Source organism: Lepidochelys olivacea (assembly GCF_965140295.1).
Source record: "Lepidochelys olivacea isolate rLepOli2 genome assembly, chromosome: 14".
In the NCBI taxonomy this organism is placed as follows: Eukaryota; Metazoa; Chordata; order Testudines; family Cheloniidae; genus Lepidochelys; species Lepidochelys olivacea.
The window spans coordinates 6,733,400-6,748,470 of record NC_140424.1 but is presented as its reverse complement, the minus strand read 5'-3'; the positions used below and the strand labels follow the sequence as shown (position 1 = coordinate 6,748,470).

Sequence of the window (15,071 nt, the reverse complement as noted above, 5' to 3'; positions counted from 1 at the left end):
AAGGCATAAAGTGGATGGATTACTGCCACTGGATTACTGCGCTGTTTGCCATTGTGTACTCCCTGCTCTGTGCCTAATTGACCTTTGCTTATGCAAACAGGATGGACTTTAAAGCCATGCGGAGACAGGTTTAGGGATTACACAGCAGTTCCCCTCAGAGCAGACAGTTCCAAATTCCAACACCTTAACCCAGGAGTCAAATGGTGTTTGTGGAGCGTTTTGCCTGTGATGGCAAGGCATTCAGAGTTGAAGGGGTTTAACCACATTCTAACACAAAGCCACTCGACACATTCTCCCAGTAGACTCTCTATGATGCCAGCACCAACTCACAGTGCTCTAATTAAACATCTGCCATTTACTCCATCATAAATGCTTGCCCGGTTCTGCTCCCTCACCCAGCCTTCCCTGCTCCTATTTGTAAAGGACACACTCCCAGCTCCAATTTTCGAGGCGGTAAAGCACCCTTTCATCTTAATCCCAGCATCATCCTGCTCATTTTATTCTTTTCTAGGCCTGAAATTAATAGTCATGTATCGAGACAGGGTCACAAAGTGCTTTTACAAACATTAAAGAGCTTGTTAACCAACTGAAACGCTATTTAAAAAAAAAAGAAAAGTGCAGATGGAAAGTGTGTTTCCCTGAAGTCCACTCACACCTGCCCACTGCACACTATCGCTCTTTAGCTACAAAAATCCTACCCACAAATGCTAACCAGCCTGGAAATTAACAGCTAAGGGCGATTCCCCTCTGCCACAGAACCCTTCTTTGCTCAGTGTTACCCCACACCACTGTAACTATGCCTCCTCATGAAATTTACAAGGCTATATGCAAAAGTCAAAATAACATTAAGGCTTAGCCCTGTTCATCAGCAGAACTCAAAGCACTTTATTAAGGAGGTCAGTAATATTATCCTGTCTTCTGAGGCAGAGCGCAGGGAAGTGACTTGCTCGAAGTCATCCAGCAAGCCAGTAAAATAGCTGGGAATAGAACCAAGGTGTTCCAAGTTCCAGTCCTTTATGCTATCCTCTTAGGGTTACCATATTTGAACATTCAAAAAAGGGGACACTCCACGGGGTAAGGGGTATTTGCTCGCGGCCCCCCCCGCCCCTGGCCCCACCCCAACTTCACCCCTTCCCTGCCCCCATTCCAACCCCTTCCCCAAAATCCCCACTCCAACTCCGACCCCTCCCTGCCCCATTGGACCCCGTCCCAGCCCCGCCTTCTCCCCTGAGCGTGCCGCGCTCCCCCTCCTCCCCGCTCCCTCCCCGCCACTCGAAACAGCTGTTTCGCGACACAAGCGCTGGGAGCTAGGGGGGAAAAGCAGGCACCCCGCTCCAAAAGGACGATTTGAGGGCAAAAGGCTGAGGAGAGAGTTTGAGCTAAAGGAATTAATACCAAAGCTGGAGCTGGATTGAAACTTCCAGTTCTGAGCTCAGGATCCAGGAGTCAGGCCTGTTTCTAACTAAACCATACTTCCAGAAGACACTAGAAGGGGCTTGAGAGACCAGCTTGAAAGGGAAGCAGAGGGAACAGGCAGGCCCCATCCTTCAGCCCTACCTGCGTGATATGAGTCATGATGCAGCTAGCACAGACCCGAAGGGGAAGGTGCATATCCACCACCAGCCCTGAGGCGAGCCCCTGCACAATGGCGGGCCAGGTCCTCAGCGGGTGTAAATCACTGAACTGTGCCAATTTACACCCACTGAGGGTATGACCCAAAGCATGTGTAACTTGGAGGGTTTATTTCTTAAGCTTGCCTCACTGCCTGACGGGCTTTCCTGCCACAGCGCTTCTCAGATGGTTTGAGAGAAAAAACACATAAATAAAAGAACCCAAGCAGCTGTTGCAGGTGCTTCCCATCACCAGACCGTGCTTTAAAACAGGCAGCAGGTGCCAAACTGACGGCCTTGCCTTCTCCAAGAGCAATGCCTGCCATACTCCATCCGCACACGTGTGTCTTGCTGAAGGCTGGGCTGAGCTGGTGTTAGAAACACCTGTTACCAGGTGCTGGCTTACGGGCAGAGGGGCCTACAGAATCCTCCCCAAGGATCATCGCCGAGGCCTTTGCTGTCCTTCGGAATCCCCCATGCGCCTTTCGCATTAAGCTTCTTATATACCAACTTTTGTCACCACCTGCCTTTGGGCCTGACTCTGATCCCACTGACACTGGGGTAAAGCAGGAGTAACGCCAAGAGACAGACACGAGAGTAAGAGGATCCAGATCAGGCCCCTTTTTTTCTCTTCTTCCCCTTCTTAGTCCCTTATTATCTTCCCTACCACTTCACTTCCAGCTCTTTTGGGATTTTGGTTCTCAGCACGAACCATCTACTGCAGTTCCTCACTACAGACGACCCACTACTCTCACACCCACATCCCTCCACTGGCTTTTGTAGCCTCCCATTTCTTCTCTTTTCCTCTCTTCTTTAACTTACCCTCCATTTTTCTCACTTTTATTGTTCACGGATGGTAACCTCTCCGCTGGCTCTATACCAGTAATGTGATGAACTAGCACTGCTCTCTGCTGGATGGAATCAGAACTGCTCGACTGTGTGTCATAGACCCGATAGTGCCATCAGCGAATAGAGATTCACCTTAACCTCAACTAGGAGAGGCCTGTGCTTTTTGGAGCAGGAAGGGCTGAGTTCTATCCCCACTGTCACCCTGAATTTCTGAATGACCACAGCATGTAAGGAGGCACAAAACAGAAAAGGCTAAGAGGACACCACACAGAGTGGAGAGCATCAGAATGTAAATACCTAGGGAAGGGATTTAACAGCATCTTTTTAACCCACCACTTAAAACCCGATTGTAAACGCCGCAGCAGGTGCTTGGCACAGCCAGCCCCCTTTAATACGGCAAAGGAAGCTCTCAAAGCTTGATTGTTTCATGCTTTACACTTCCAGGCACCTTTTGCCTGAGGCGCTCCAAGCACTTTACAAGGTGGCTAAATATTATGCCCACTTCACAGAGTGGGGAACTGAGGCACAGAGAGATTCTGGCTCACGTTTTCCAGACTAGACTCTATAATTTTTTGGCAGGTCTGATTCTGGGTGCCCAAGTTTAGACACCACCCAAAACCCAAGGCTCCCATAATTAGAAGATGCTTTAGAGATTGTGGGGCATAGTGACTTCCTCTCCCCACACCACATGTGGGGAGGGGAAATGGGGTACTGCTCTCTCGACTTCCCTCATCCTCTTCTAACCAGGCAACATCAGCAGCCAAACCATTTGGTAGCAATCCCTGAGGTCAGGTTACTGTGCTGGCTGTTGGGAATCTGGGATGGCTTATAAATTAGATCAGAAATGAAAGTGAGTTTGTTGCTCAAAGCCAATTGCCCAGTGAACATTTGTTCATGTTCCAGGCCCAGAACTAGACCCACAGGACATTTCTATCCTAAAACACCAAGCAGGAGGATAAAAGCAACTAAACCCAAAAATCATTCAGTCCAATAAAGGGCACAAACCCTTTTATTGGCTGCTTTAATTGGTGCTGCTGGAGATTCCTTTAGAAAGCTGTTTGCCCTCAGTTTTAGCTGAGCTGTTGTGGTTACTCACAGCACAAGCAGCAGCTGCTACCTGCATTTGCTTTCTGGGTGCATTGCTACAGCATGTTGCTATACACCCCTAAGCCTGGAGCATGACAGCCCAGCTCCCTTGCACACAGTTAGCTCAGTGGTGCCATTTAATTCACAACCAACCGTGTGCAGCGTGAAGCCATTTCAGATGAGCATCAGTTGCATGGAGAAGCTACAAAGCTCATGCGTGGGGGAAGAGAATCCGTTGTCACATGCACCCCACATTGTGTATGCCAGTATCAAGCTGACAGGCAGCCCACACAGGCACCGTCAAAGGCACTAGGATTGCAACTCCCACACTGCTACCAGGACCAACAGCATTGTGACGTCAGCTGAAAAGCCCATACGCCTAGCTAGCACAAACACACACTTGGAGAATATGTGATTGTTGTGGGTGCCAACTGATGGCAAGGCGTTTGCACAGACTTGAGCAATTAATGAAGACTTTATGCGGTATCTCAGCTTCCTACGGGCTTGATCCTGCAAGGTGTTGAGCAGACACTTACCACGTATCCTCAAGTCCCGCATTGCCCCCCCCCAAAAAACTGTATACCAGTACTGGTGCAGGAAGCAGAGGCTCATGCTGACTGCAGAGCGCCCTTTCTGCACCAGGGCTGCAATGAGTGTCAGAGCCCTGGTCAACTGACTTGGGCTCACAATACAGGGCTAAAAATAGCAGTGTAGATGTTCTTGCTTGGGCTGGAGCCTGGGCTCTGGGACCCTCTGTCCCCCGCAAGGTTTCAGAGACTGGATTCCAGCCCAAGTGGGAATGTCTCCACCGCTGTTTTTAACCCTGGAGAGCGAGCCCAAGTCGGTTGACCCTCACTGCCGCAGGGATTTTCTTGCAACACCCTGACGTACCCCGAGAGTCTTTCCATTGATTTCAAAAGGTTTTGGATCAGCCCCATGTAAGCTGAATGGGAGCGTCCTCCAGCGGAACTGCCAGAAGCTGGGCTCAATATGTCTCAGATACGTATCACTGTGTTTTAAAAGAGCTAGCAGCATTTGCCAGGATAGCTGTAGATGAGTGTGTACTTGTAAAGCTAGGCATATAAGCCTCTGTACGAAGCTTCCAGGAAACTTCACTGTCAACTCTATATTGGTACAATAGTGGTCTGATTCAGACTGGTGCTGAGCAACCTCACCTCCCAGTGAAGCCAATAACACTACTCTGTACGTGCAGGATGGAACCACTGATAACAAGCTTTCCAAACACTGAAACAGCTAACACGAAAGGTCCATCTTACTTCATTTAAAAATGTGTCCTCCGTATTCGGACCCCATGTGATAATAAAGGGCCAGATTCTGCCGCTGTTGTTCACGTTGCATAGCACTATACGTCATGACTAGCCTCATGGATAGTGATGTACAGCTGTACATAGCCCAATATAATAATACAGTATACTCCTACTCATCCAAAACCCTGTTATGCAAACCTCTGCAGTATCCAAATCCCTTCTTTCTCCCCCACGTAGCTTATGCTGGGGGACAAGGAAGTGATTTGGATAATGCAGTGCCTTGGATATAGAGCGGAGAACCCCAGCCAGGAGTGCGAGGAGGAGGAGGAGGAGCCCCTGGCCAGAGAGGAGGCCACCCTGCTGCTGAATGGTTCCTGCAGCACAGTGAGCCGCCTGCAGCCCCGTTGTCACAGGAGTGAGTGAGCAGAGCAGAGCAAAGACCCCTGGCCAGGACCGCCAGGAGGAGGAGGAGGAGGACCACGCTGCAGGGGAAGTCACCCCGCTGCTGAATGGCTCCTGCCCTCTTGATTATCCAAACTTCCAATTATCTGAACAAAATCCATATCCCCACTGCTAACCAGATAATCCGGAGTGTACTGGCATTCACTGCACCTACACACTCTTCCATTTTAGAATCTCAATGCACTTTGCAAAGGTTGATAAGCAGCACCACTCCCATTTTACAGCTAGGTAACTGAATGCTGCGCATTTGGTTTTGTTTTCATATAGAGGCCAATGCTCTGGACCTTCCCATCACAGTAAGTAGAATTTCACAGAGTACAAACCAACCCCAAATTTGGCCCACTATTTTTTCTTCTTGACAGGACAGAGCTTCTCTGCCAAAGCCACGAGAAACAAACAGCCCCACAGGAAGTATTGTGTGTGCCTCCTTCAGCATGCAAAGTGCAAGTGTTTGTTGCTATAGGACTCACATTGTCAGACTGAATAAATTCACACTCCATCTCATCTCACCTTTAGATTTGTGTACCCACCACCTCCTCCTGTTGGGGTGTTTACATACATGCTCTGCCAAAAGAGTGGATGTGTGTACTTTTTTTAATTTTTTTGTTGCCCCTGATTGTTTTGGAGAGTTCTCTATATCGCAAACCCGAACCAGGCAGCTGTACTTGTCACTGAAAATTCAGCTAATTCCATTCAACAGGATAAGCCATAGACAAGAAAGACAGACTACTCATGGGAGAAAAGCTGGATTAATACCTATCCTGTTTAAAATCTTTTCAAATACTGGTTATATTAAAATGCTTCTAAATGGACGTTGAAAAAAAACAGAAACACTTTACAAAATTATACATTTCATCCAAACCGTAGTTTTTCATCGTCATGCTCTGTAAACGTCTAACAATTATAAATACACACGCCCCTTCCAAAATGCTGTAGAGCAGCCAGACTGCAAACCTTTTGGCATGATGTACCCCTTGAAAATGTACATGAGCTGTATGTCATATGTAGCAAAGAGTGACTCCTGGGAAAGAAAATAAACCAGATTATGTCTCAAAGCAGAATTAGGGAATCAAACTTTTGGGATGATGATTTTTGTCCCAATGAATGATACAGTTAGAGCGGCCCTCAGGGGAAAAAAATTAGAAAAACTTTCCAATAGGAGGCATAGTATAAAATTGCATGATTAGAGGAATTAATGGTTTTTGTGGCTGTTTTGAATATACATCTTAAACACCTCCCCCCCCCACCCCGCTCAGTTTTTATCACAATGCCTCTACAACTCCCATGATGCAAACAGTACCATGTAACAGGTTGCCCTCCTCTGGAGCCTGCAGAAAACGAGGACACTTGCCTTGAATCCTTCAGTAACAACAGAGCAGGAAAAAGAGAAGTAAAAAGGATTTTGAAACACTTAATAATCGATAAGTCACACAAGTGCCCTTGAAGACGTTCAATTCAGCAAACGGTCATAAATAATACATAATAACAAAATGCCTGTTGACGCCCTGCCCGTCAAACTGCCCCCTTGATTAGCCATACAGGCGGCAAACATTTTACAGATGTGTCTAGGGGTCCTAAATAGGGATCTGCAATAGATGTTGATGGTCACGCTATCAGGTAGAATTACTATTATATTTTCAGGACCATGTTACCTTTTTCAGAAAAGCCATTCTTGGCCTGTAATGCTGCCCTTGGTCCATCCGTTTCACAGTCATCGTGCCCCACTTAGTCAAGGCAACAGCCCCCAAGAAAGCAAACTAAAAACAACAACAAAACAATTAGAAGCCAGGTTTCTACTCCTCAATTGCAGGGCTGCTGCGGCGGCGGCTGCTGCTGCTGGAGACTGGAGCACTCCCCAGTCTAGAGACTAAGGACAGCGGTGAGCAAACACTGCTCCGCCACAGCCAATCAACAAGCAGCTCCGAGGACCTGATTTGCATGGCCGACCGGCCTCCGCGCTTCCCGCCTCTCAGCGCTAGGGGGAGCTCGCCTGCACACACAGGGAGAAGAAAGGCTCAGGAGTGGGGGGGAGAGGGCGTGCCTTCAGCCAATCGGGTCTTTCCAGAGTCTCAACGTTCCAAACCCTAGACGTTGTTACATGCTCTGGAATGCCAACTAGTCCCCTCCAGTTTTCTGAGGATATTTAAAAGGATTTTTTAACTTTCCACCATGTAAAAGAGATTTAATTAACAATGTCTTTAAATCAACATATTTTGCTGATTTATATTGATAAGCAGTTGCCTTAAAATTCAGTGTTTCGGCTGGTGCTTTAGAAAACTGTCTAAAAAAATAAATATTTCTGCCAGTGGTTAACATTTTGTTTCTAAAAATTAAATCAGCACTTTCAGTTGTTTAATAAAAAGTGCCTTTGCCAACATTTCTGCAAAAGTGTAATAGGAAAGTATTTTTAAATCAACATTCCTAATGGTGTTTAAATGTAGTAAGTTGTGAAAAAGTCAACATTCTGACTGTTTACTGGAAAACATTTAAAAATATTTTTCTTTGTTTAATAAAATGTTTTACTGCTAATAACAAAATGACACTTTGTATTTAGATTATTTTTCTTATTATTCATGTAGTACTTCTATATAAACACCAGTCCACAGAAAACAAAAAAGACATGGCCTTGCCTTAAAGAGTTCCCAGTCAAAGGGCCCAATCTGGCTCCAACTGAAGACAGTGGCCAAAGGAGCAAGGTAGGGTCCTAAATCAGCCACATACAGGGGGCAACAGTTAGGTTCTAAGGCAGAGATCCACATCCGGCCTGGAGGACCCTCCTGCCCAGCCCCTGAGCTCCTGGCCCGGGGGGCTCGCCCCCAGCCCCGCCCCTGCTGTTCCCCCTCCCCCGCAGCCTGAGCTCACTGCGCTGCCAGCGCAATGCTTTGGGTGACGGGGCTGCAGAGCCAGCCTGACCCGATGCGCTGCGCTGCACGGTGGCGTGGCTGGCTCCAGCTGAGCGGCGCGGCTGCTTGTCCCGGTGCTTTGCGTGGTGCTCCAGGCAGCGCGGTAAGGGAGCAGGGAGTGTTGGATAGAGGACAGGAGAGTTCGGGGAGGTGGTCAGGGGCCAGGGGTGGGGATGGGGTCGGGGCAGTCAGAAAGTGGGGAACAGGGGGGTTGAATGGGGGCAGGAGTCCCCGGGGGGCAGTCAGGAAGGAGAGGGGGAGATGAATGGAGCGGCGGGGGGCAGTCAGGGGCAGGGGTTTCAGAAGCAGTCATGGGAAAGGGAGAAGGGGTGGTCTGATGGGGCAGGGGTCCTGGGGGGGCAGTTAGGAATGAGAGGAGGGGTTGGATGGGGCGGTGGGGGGCAGTCAGGGGCGGGGGTTCCGTGGGTGGTCAGGGGACAGGGAGCAGGAAGATGGATGGGGTAGGGGTCCCGGAGGGGCCATCAAGGAACAGGGGGGGTTGGATGGGGCAGGAGTCCCGGGGGGGGGCATCAGGGGGCGAGAAGCAGGGGGAGTCGGATAGGGGGCGGGGACCGGGCCATGCCTGGCTATTTGGGGAGGCACAGCCTCCCCTAACTAGCCCTCCATACAATTTCCAAAACCCGATGCGGCCCTTAGGCCAAAAAGTTTGCCCGCCCCTGTTCTAAGGGCTGCAGCCTCGCAAACACTTAAGCATGTGAGTAACTTTACTCATGTGAGTAGTCTCATTGAGGTCAAGAGATCTAATGCTGTGAGTAAAGTTACTCATGTTTAGAAGACTGGAGCATAAAATCATGAAGGGATAATGCTGGTGAAATCAACACGTTTCTAGAGGGCCTGATCCTGTTAAGATGCTGCATGTTTTCAATGCCACGGAAGTTAATAGGGGTTGATAGAAAGTGATCCTTGTAGGATCAGGCTCTTAGGGCTGTGTCTTAGCTGACCTCAGTAGTGGTTGTGCCTCAGGAGAGGGGAGGGAAGGGAAGGAAAGGGACCCAAAGAAGATGGTGGCCAGCTGAGTACTTAGAACAAAAGAAAAAGTGCAGAGCAGTGGAGTCATAGGGACAAAACATGGGGACCCCAGGCAAAGCCCATTCCGAGATCATGGCAAGGGAGTCAGCGGATGCCACCAAGGGAATTCTGTCCAATGCATGCATGCATAAGCACTCCAAAAAAGGCCCTACAATCACAGAGTCTCCTCATGATTGAGCTGCCTCCTCAGGGACTGATGAATGGGTGAATGGTGTCTGACTGACAGCATTGCAGACTAAAATCCTTCATTTATCCAGGCAGGCACAATGGAGCAATAGTCATGCAGACTTCCTCACCTCTCCCGAGTGATGCACTTCAGCCCGAGTGATGCACCTTCAGATCAGGAGGGACAGCATCTGTGGGTGAGACAGAGGTGAGACCTTGGTGCTACACGAAAACAATAATTGTACCAGGTTTCATATCTAATACATTTCACAGAAACGCCTGCCATCCATGAGGCCACACACCCCAATACAAGCCACACACACACTCACCACTCACATGTGCACTCATCCATACATATAACACATACACCAAGCACATGTACCTGTATACACTCACCATAGACACAATCACTCACACCACGCCATGTGTGCGTACACCCACATACACACTGCAAAAGCATGTACATATACGCACAGGAATGAATACACTATGCACACACACCTTTGCATGCACTCACAGACATAGTGCACCCCCACACACATATCATATATGCAGGTGCCCACACACCATACATGTGGATGCATCTACAAAGAGACCAAGCACATGCATACACTATACACACATCACATGCACACCAAACAGATGCGCATATACACTACGCTACAGTCAAACACATCTCGGTGACACATTTTCATGGCACTTTCAACATTACACATTTTTGTGATTTGCAGGACATCACGGCTCCTATGCTTCAGTAAAGTACATTGGCTCTGAACTCATTGCAATGTTGTCTCTCCATTAATAGCCTAAAGGCATTAATGACCTCCTCAGTTGCATTGCAGCTCTTCGGAAGCATCTGAACGAGCAGGCTTTCTTCCATATCCTGTCTCTACTCATGAAGATTACCACATGAATTGCCTCCCTTTTGCGTGTCTCCCAACCACATGACAGTCAACACCCTTGCTTTACAGGAGGTTTTCTTCTGGAATTCTCTGCTTCCTGCTGCTGCATGATTTAATGATTATCAATGACATCTGTAGTTCTGCCTGCGAATGCCAGGGGTAATAGATCTCTGGCTTCAGGGCATTAGCTGATTGTCATGGGGTTCAGGAGGGATTTTTTTCACCCATTTTCATCCTCTCACAATTGAATTGTCTCGTTGTTTTTCCGAAAGGAGTTCATCCAACTGGCGATCCTCAGGAGTTGACAAAGGTAATGACAGAAAATCTAGCAGCACAGAAATCTCCTGAGGGCAATCAGCAGGAGAAGGAAAGGACTTTGAGTAGACTCATGCCTGGTCTACACCTAAAACTTAAATCAACCCAGCCACACTGTGAAATTTCACACCCTGTGTGATATAATTAGGGCGACCTAACCCCCGGTGTAGACGCAGCTAGGGCAATGGAAGAATTCTTCTGCCAATCAAGCTACAGCCTTTTGGAGAGGTGGATTACCTGCATGGATGCAAAAACTCCTTCCGTGGATGTAGGAAGCATCTACATGACAGCTCTACTGCTGCAGGGCCATGCCTGTGCCACTCCAGCCGCTCTAGTGTAGACATGCCCTAGATGAAATGGAAGAATAGTTGTCTAGTTATTTCAAGGACTATAGTTAATGGAAATGATCTGGTTTCCTCTACAAGAAGGGAGATACTTCAGGCGTGTTCTGTGCCCGTACATACGTAAATAGATAGAGCTAGAGCCACAAAGGAACATAGCTGCTGCAGCACACAACTTTTAGGTGTGGAGTCCACAGCCCCAAGCTAGGCACCCAGGCTCCCTATACCCTGCATGGAGAGAACTAGGAGCCTAAGAATGTGCTTCACAAAAGCCAGTGTGCTTGCTGAGTGGGGAGGTGCCAAGGCTAGCCAGAAGGAAATGCCAAGGAGAGCGGTGTTGCCTTCAGTGACGTAGGTGCCTACTTCCGTTCCAGAGGAAGGCATCGGTCTCTGTTTGGGATTCTGAGCTGTGAACCCTCTTCTGGGGTTGGGCACCTAAGCTGCTAGTTCCCCTCTTCTAATGTTTAGCCCCGTGGCTAGAGAACTTACCCAGGATTTGGAAGACTGGGGTTTAATTCCCCCTCTGCTTCACGCGGAGAAGAGATTTGAAACTTGGGTCTCTCTCTTCCCACGTGAGCGTCCTAACAACTAAGCTATGGGGTATTCTGGGCCATGTCTCTTTCAGTATCCTGTTGAAGCTTTTCAACTGTAGATAAACAATTGCATGTTAATTGGCACAGAAGAACTGGAACCTCCCCCCTTTTCTCCCTGCCCTGGTGAGTCCACTAAGAGCAGGACAAGAAATAATCAGTTTAGTTTGCAGCAAGGGAGATTTACGCAGCATATTAGGAAAAACTGTCTAACTCTACAGATAGTTCAGCTCTGGAACAGGCTATGTAGGGAGCTTGTGGAATCCCCATCACTGGAGATTTTTAAGAACAGACTAGCAGGGATGGTCTAACATGTGAATTTAAACTGATATGGTCATACAACCCCCCTTGTAAACACTTTCATTCCAGTTTGAGAGACAGCGAGAGAGAGAGAGAGAGAGAGAGAGTGTGTGTGTGTGTGTGTGTAATATCTCTATTCGTATAATGGTACAATTGGTAAAACTTTCCCATAGACAAGATCTAAGGCTTCGTTTCAAGGAGACAGAGAAGCAAACAAGCTGGTGGGAGAGTTGTTATGCCAAATGGTGTAGGAAGAAACTTGAGTAGCTAGGGAGTTTTCATCCCTGGTATTAAAAACAATGGTCCAGTTAAAGTCCTCTGAACAAAAAGTAAAACCTTAGAATGTACTTATCATGCACGCTCCTCTGAAGTGCAACAGCAGCTAGGAGTTTTTGGAACATGACACTAGAATGAGGAATCCAAGGAGATTCAGGCTTCCGCTGTGATGTTTACACAAGGATGGGGATGGGAGGGAAACAAAGAGGAAATGGAACATTTCGTTCTTTATTAGCATTTTATCAAAAATGGAGAAAGGGCTTTAACATCTTTAAGACTTGGTTATTAGCTCACATTACTGGAATGGTCCCCATTTATGGATGGAAACCCTACAACTGCTAGGTGGAGTGGTTAGTATAGACTCAAGGGAGTGCAGAGTTTGCAGTCACATATTTGCTCTGCCTCAGCTTTGGTCATGGTCATTTTTCTTGATCATCTGTGCATCACAATGGGAATTTAAGCTAACCTACCAACATATGGCCAGTTCCTCAAGTGGTGCTACTATTCAATTGACTTGGAGGGAGGTATAACAGCTTTACACCAGCTGAAGATCTGGCCCAAAAGGTTAACGGGCAAAAAGGTCAGTCATCTTTTTCTTACAGGTTTCAGAGTAGCAGCCGTGTTAGTCTATATCCGCAAAAAGAAAAGGAGGACTTGTGGCACCTTAGAGACTAACAAATTTATTTGAGCATAAGCTTTCGTGAGCTACAGCTCACTTCATCGGATGCATTCGGATGCATTCATCGGATGGCCCACCTTGATTATCACTACAAAAGGTTCCCCACCCCACTCTCCTGCTGGTAATAGCTCACCTTACCTGATCAATCTCCTTACAGTGTGTATGGAAATACCCATTGTTTCATGTTGTCTGTATTTTCCACTGAATGCATCCGATGAAGTGAGCTGTAGCTCACGAAAGCTGATGCTCAAATACATTTGTTAGTCTCTAAGGTGCCACAAGTACTCCTGTTCTTTTTCTTACAGTTTCACTAGTGGCATATTTTGGGTCGTATTGCTCAAACATATACACAAAAATAATATTGTTCAAATGCATGCACACACTGGTCAATCACACACAAACAAAACAAGAACTGAGCTACATGGTGCCATTTTTACAGTTACTTGTCATTTTTGGATCAGTCATATTCCTTAAAGGCACACACACAAAGAAAACTCATATCACAGTAAAACAAACAGAGATGCATGGGTCGTCTAATTCAGATACATGCAAGTGCACATCCAAACACCCCTCACATCACTCAGACATGGTCATATACAGGTCATTTTACAGAAACCCACTCACTGATTATATCAACCATTCCTTTTCTCTATCCTTTCCCCATCCCCTCATCCCTAACTTGGGCATCCAGCACTTTTTCCTCTTTCAATACTTTTCTGCCTTTTGTTCTCTTGATAATATTTTAGGTTCGAAAAAGAAAAAAAAAGGGAGGCGGGGGGAGAAATGGTTGTGGAATTGTGACTGAGATTTCATGTAGGGGAACTTTGGCAGTTTATTGGAAAAACTATTTCCTTTAAATCAATACTTAAAAGTATCAAAGTTCACATTCCAGAATACTGGGTATGGGCTGCCCGGAAGTCTTGCAGTAAGTTTATCAGTGTTAGATTCCGTAAATACTAAGGATTAGATTTTATCAGTAAATGTCAGTAAACATTGTCCGAAGAGCCATGAATTTTGGGTGCCTAGTTTTCTGAGTGCTCCTTTTGAGCCTGCTGGTAAACAGCACAGAGACAAGGAAGGCGTACATGGTTGCCCAGCAGAACAAGATAACAAAAAACCCATTCCAGAGAAAGGGAAATGAGTATAAGGCACTATGCTCAAAAGAAGTTAGGCTTCTAACTTCCATTGAAATCTTTGGAGAATTCAGCCCTTCCTGCCTGTCAAGCAAGCTATTCACCTGCACTTAAAAATCTTGCGTTCATTTTTAAATGAAGATGGTTGAGCCAGAGTCCCTAGTTCTGAAAGTCACAACTGCCACCACGTATCCCCTGCACTTGTAATAGCAATATCATTCTCCCAATCTGATTTTCCCCTCGCCAGAATGGATTACCATCTCACAGAAGACAATTTACTCGGAGGGGAAATAGAAATAGTTGTTTTAACAATAAAACTAGCAATTCAACCCTGCTCCCCAACTCCATCAGAGAGAAGAACCAGGCCTCTGCACTGCCCTTCCAGGGGGATCTCACAGACTGTTTCACTCTCTGTCTAGTTCTCCATGGTTCTGTTGGTCTCATCATTTTCCTTCCTCTCTCGCTTTGCACCACTTCACTTTCCCATCCCTGACCCTGTGTTCATCTCACAGTTAGTCCTGCAGCCTATTGGCTGTTCCTCGCTGCCTGTTCCCCAACTCCCTGTCCTGCTCCAGGGGGTCAAACTGCTGAAACGACACTTCTTTCAGGCTCCGTCTCTCTCCAGCTGCCCTCTCTCAGCTGTCCAGTTCTGACTGTCACCATCCAAGTGTCCATTTCCAGCAGTCACTCTCAGCTCCCCAGACCCTACTCACATTCCCAATCCCAACTGTCAGGCACTCTACATTTCCAGCTGTCACTCCTCAACTGCCAGGAAAGCCTCCAAAGCCTTCTAACCACAACGTTACTTACCCCTCTTCTTTTATTAAAGTGACTGTCACAGACAGACAATATCCTGGAATATTGCGGACAAAGCTGAGTTTGGCCCCCAGTGTTTTGAAATCATGCTCCTTCAAACCATCACAGACTAAGAGCTGCCCGGCATATTGTGTTTAAATGCTCAAGAGAGATTTGCATTTACAGATACAAATAAACCCCTGAACTGTTCCATCATACGTTTGATGTACACACTTCCATAGGTGCTGGAACTAGGGATTCTGGCGTAACCCCTGGCTTGAAGTGGTTTCCCTCATATACAGGGTTTACAGTTTGGTTCAATGGCTCTCAACACCCTTACTATATAA

General features: G+C 47.1%; 1 protein-coding gene across 1 annotated transcript in view; it reads right to left on the bottom strand.

Moving 5' to 3' along the window:
* RGS9 (regulator of G protein signaling 9) overlaps positions 1 to 15,071 on the bottom strand; it is a 78,407-nt gene that overhangs the window by 61,278 nt on the left and 2,058 nt on the right. The window contains exons 2-4 of the mRNA XM_084646772.1: positions 10,848 to 10,957; positions 9,525 to 9,584; positions 6,928 to 7,032 (exon numbers count right to left, since the gene is read on the bottom strand). Coding sequence (XP_084502898.1) covers positions 6,928 to 6,990 — 63 coding nt within the window. The 5' untranslated portion in view covers positions 6,991 to 7,032; positions 9,525 to 9,584; positions 10,848 to 10,957. The remainder of the gene's footprint in view (positions 1 to 6,927; positions 7,033 to 9,524; positions 9,585 to 10,847; positions 10,958 to 15,071) is intronic.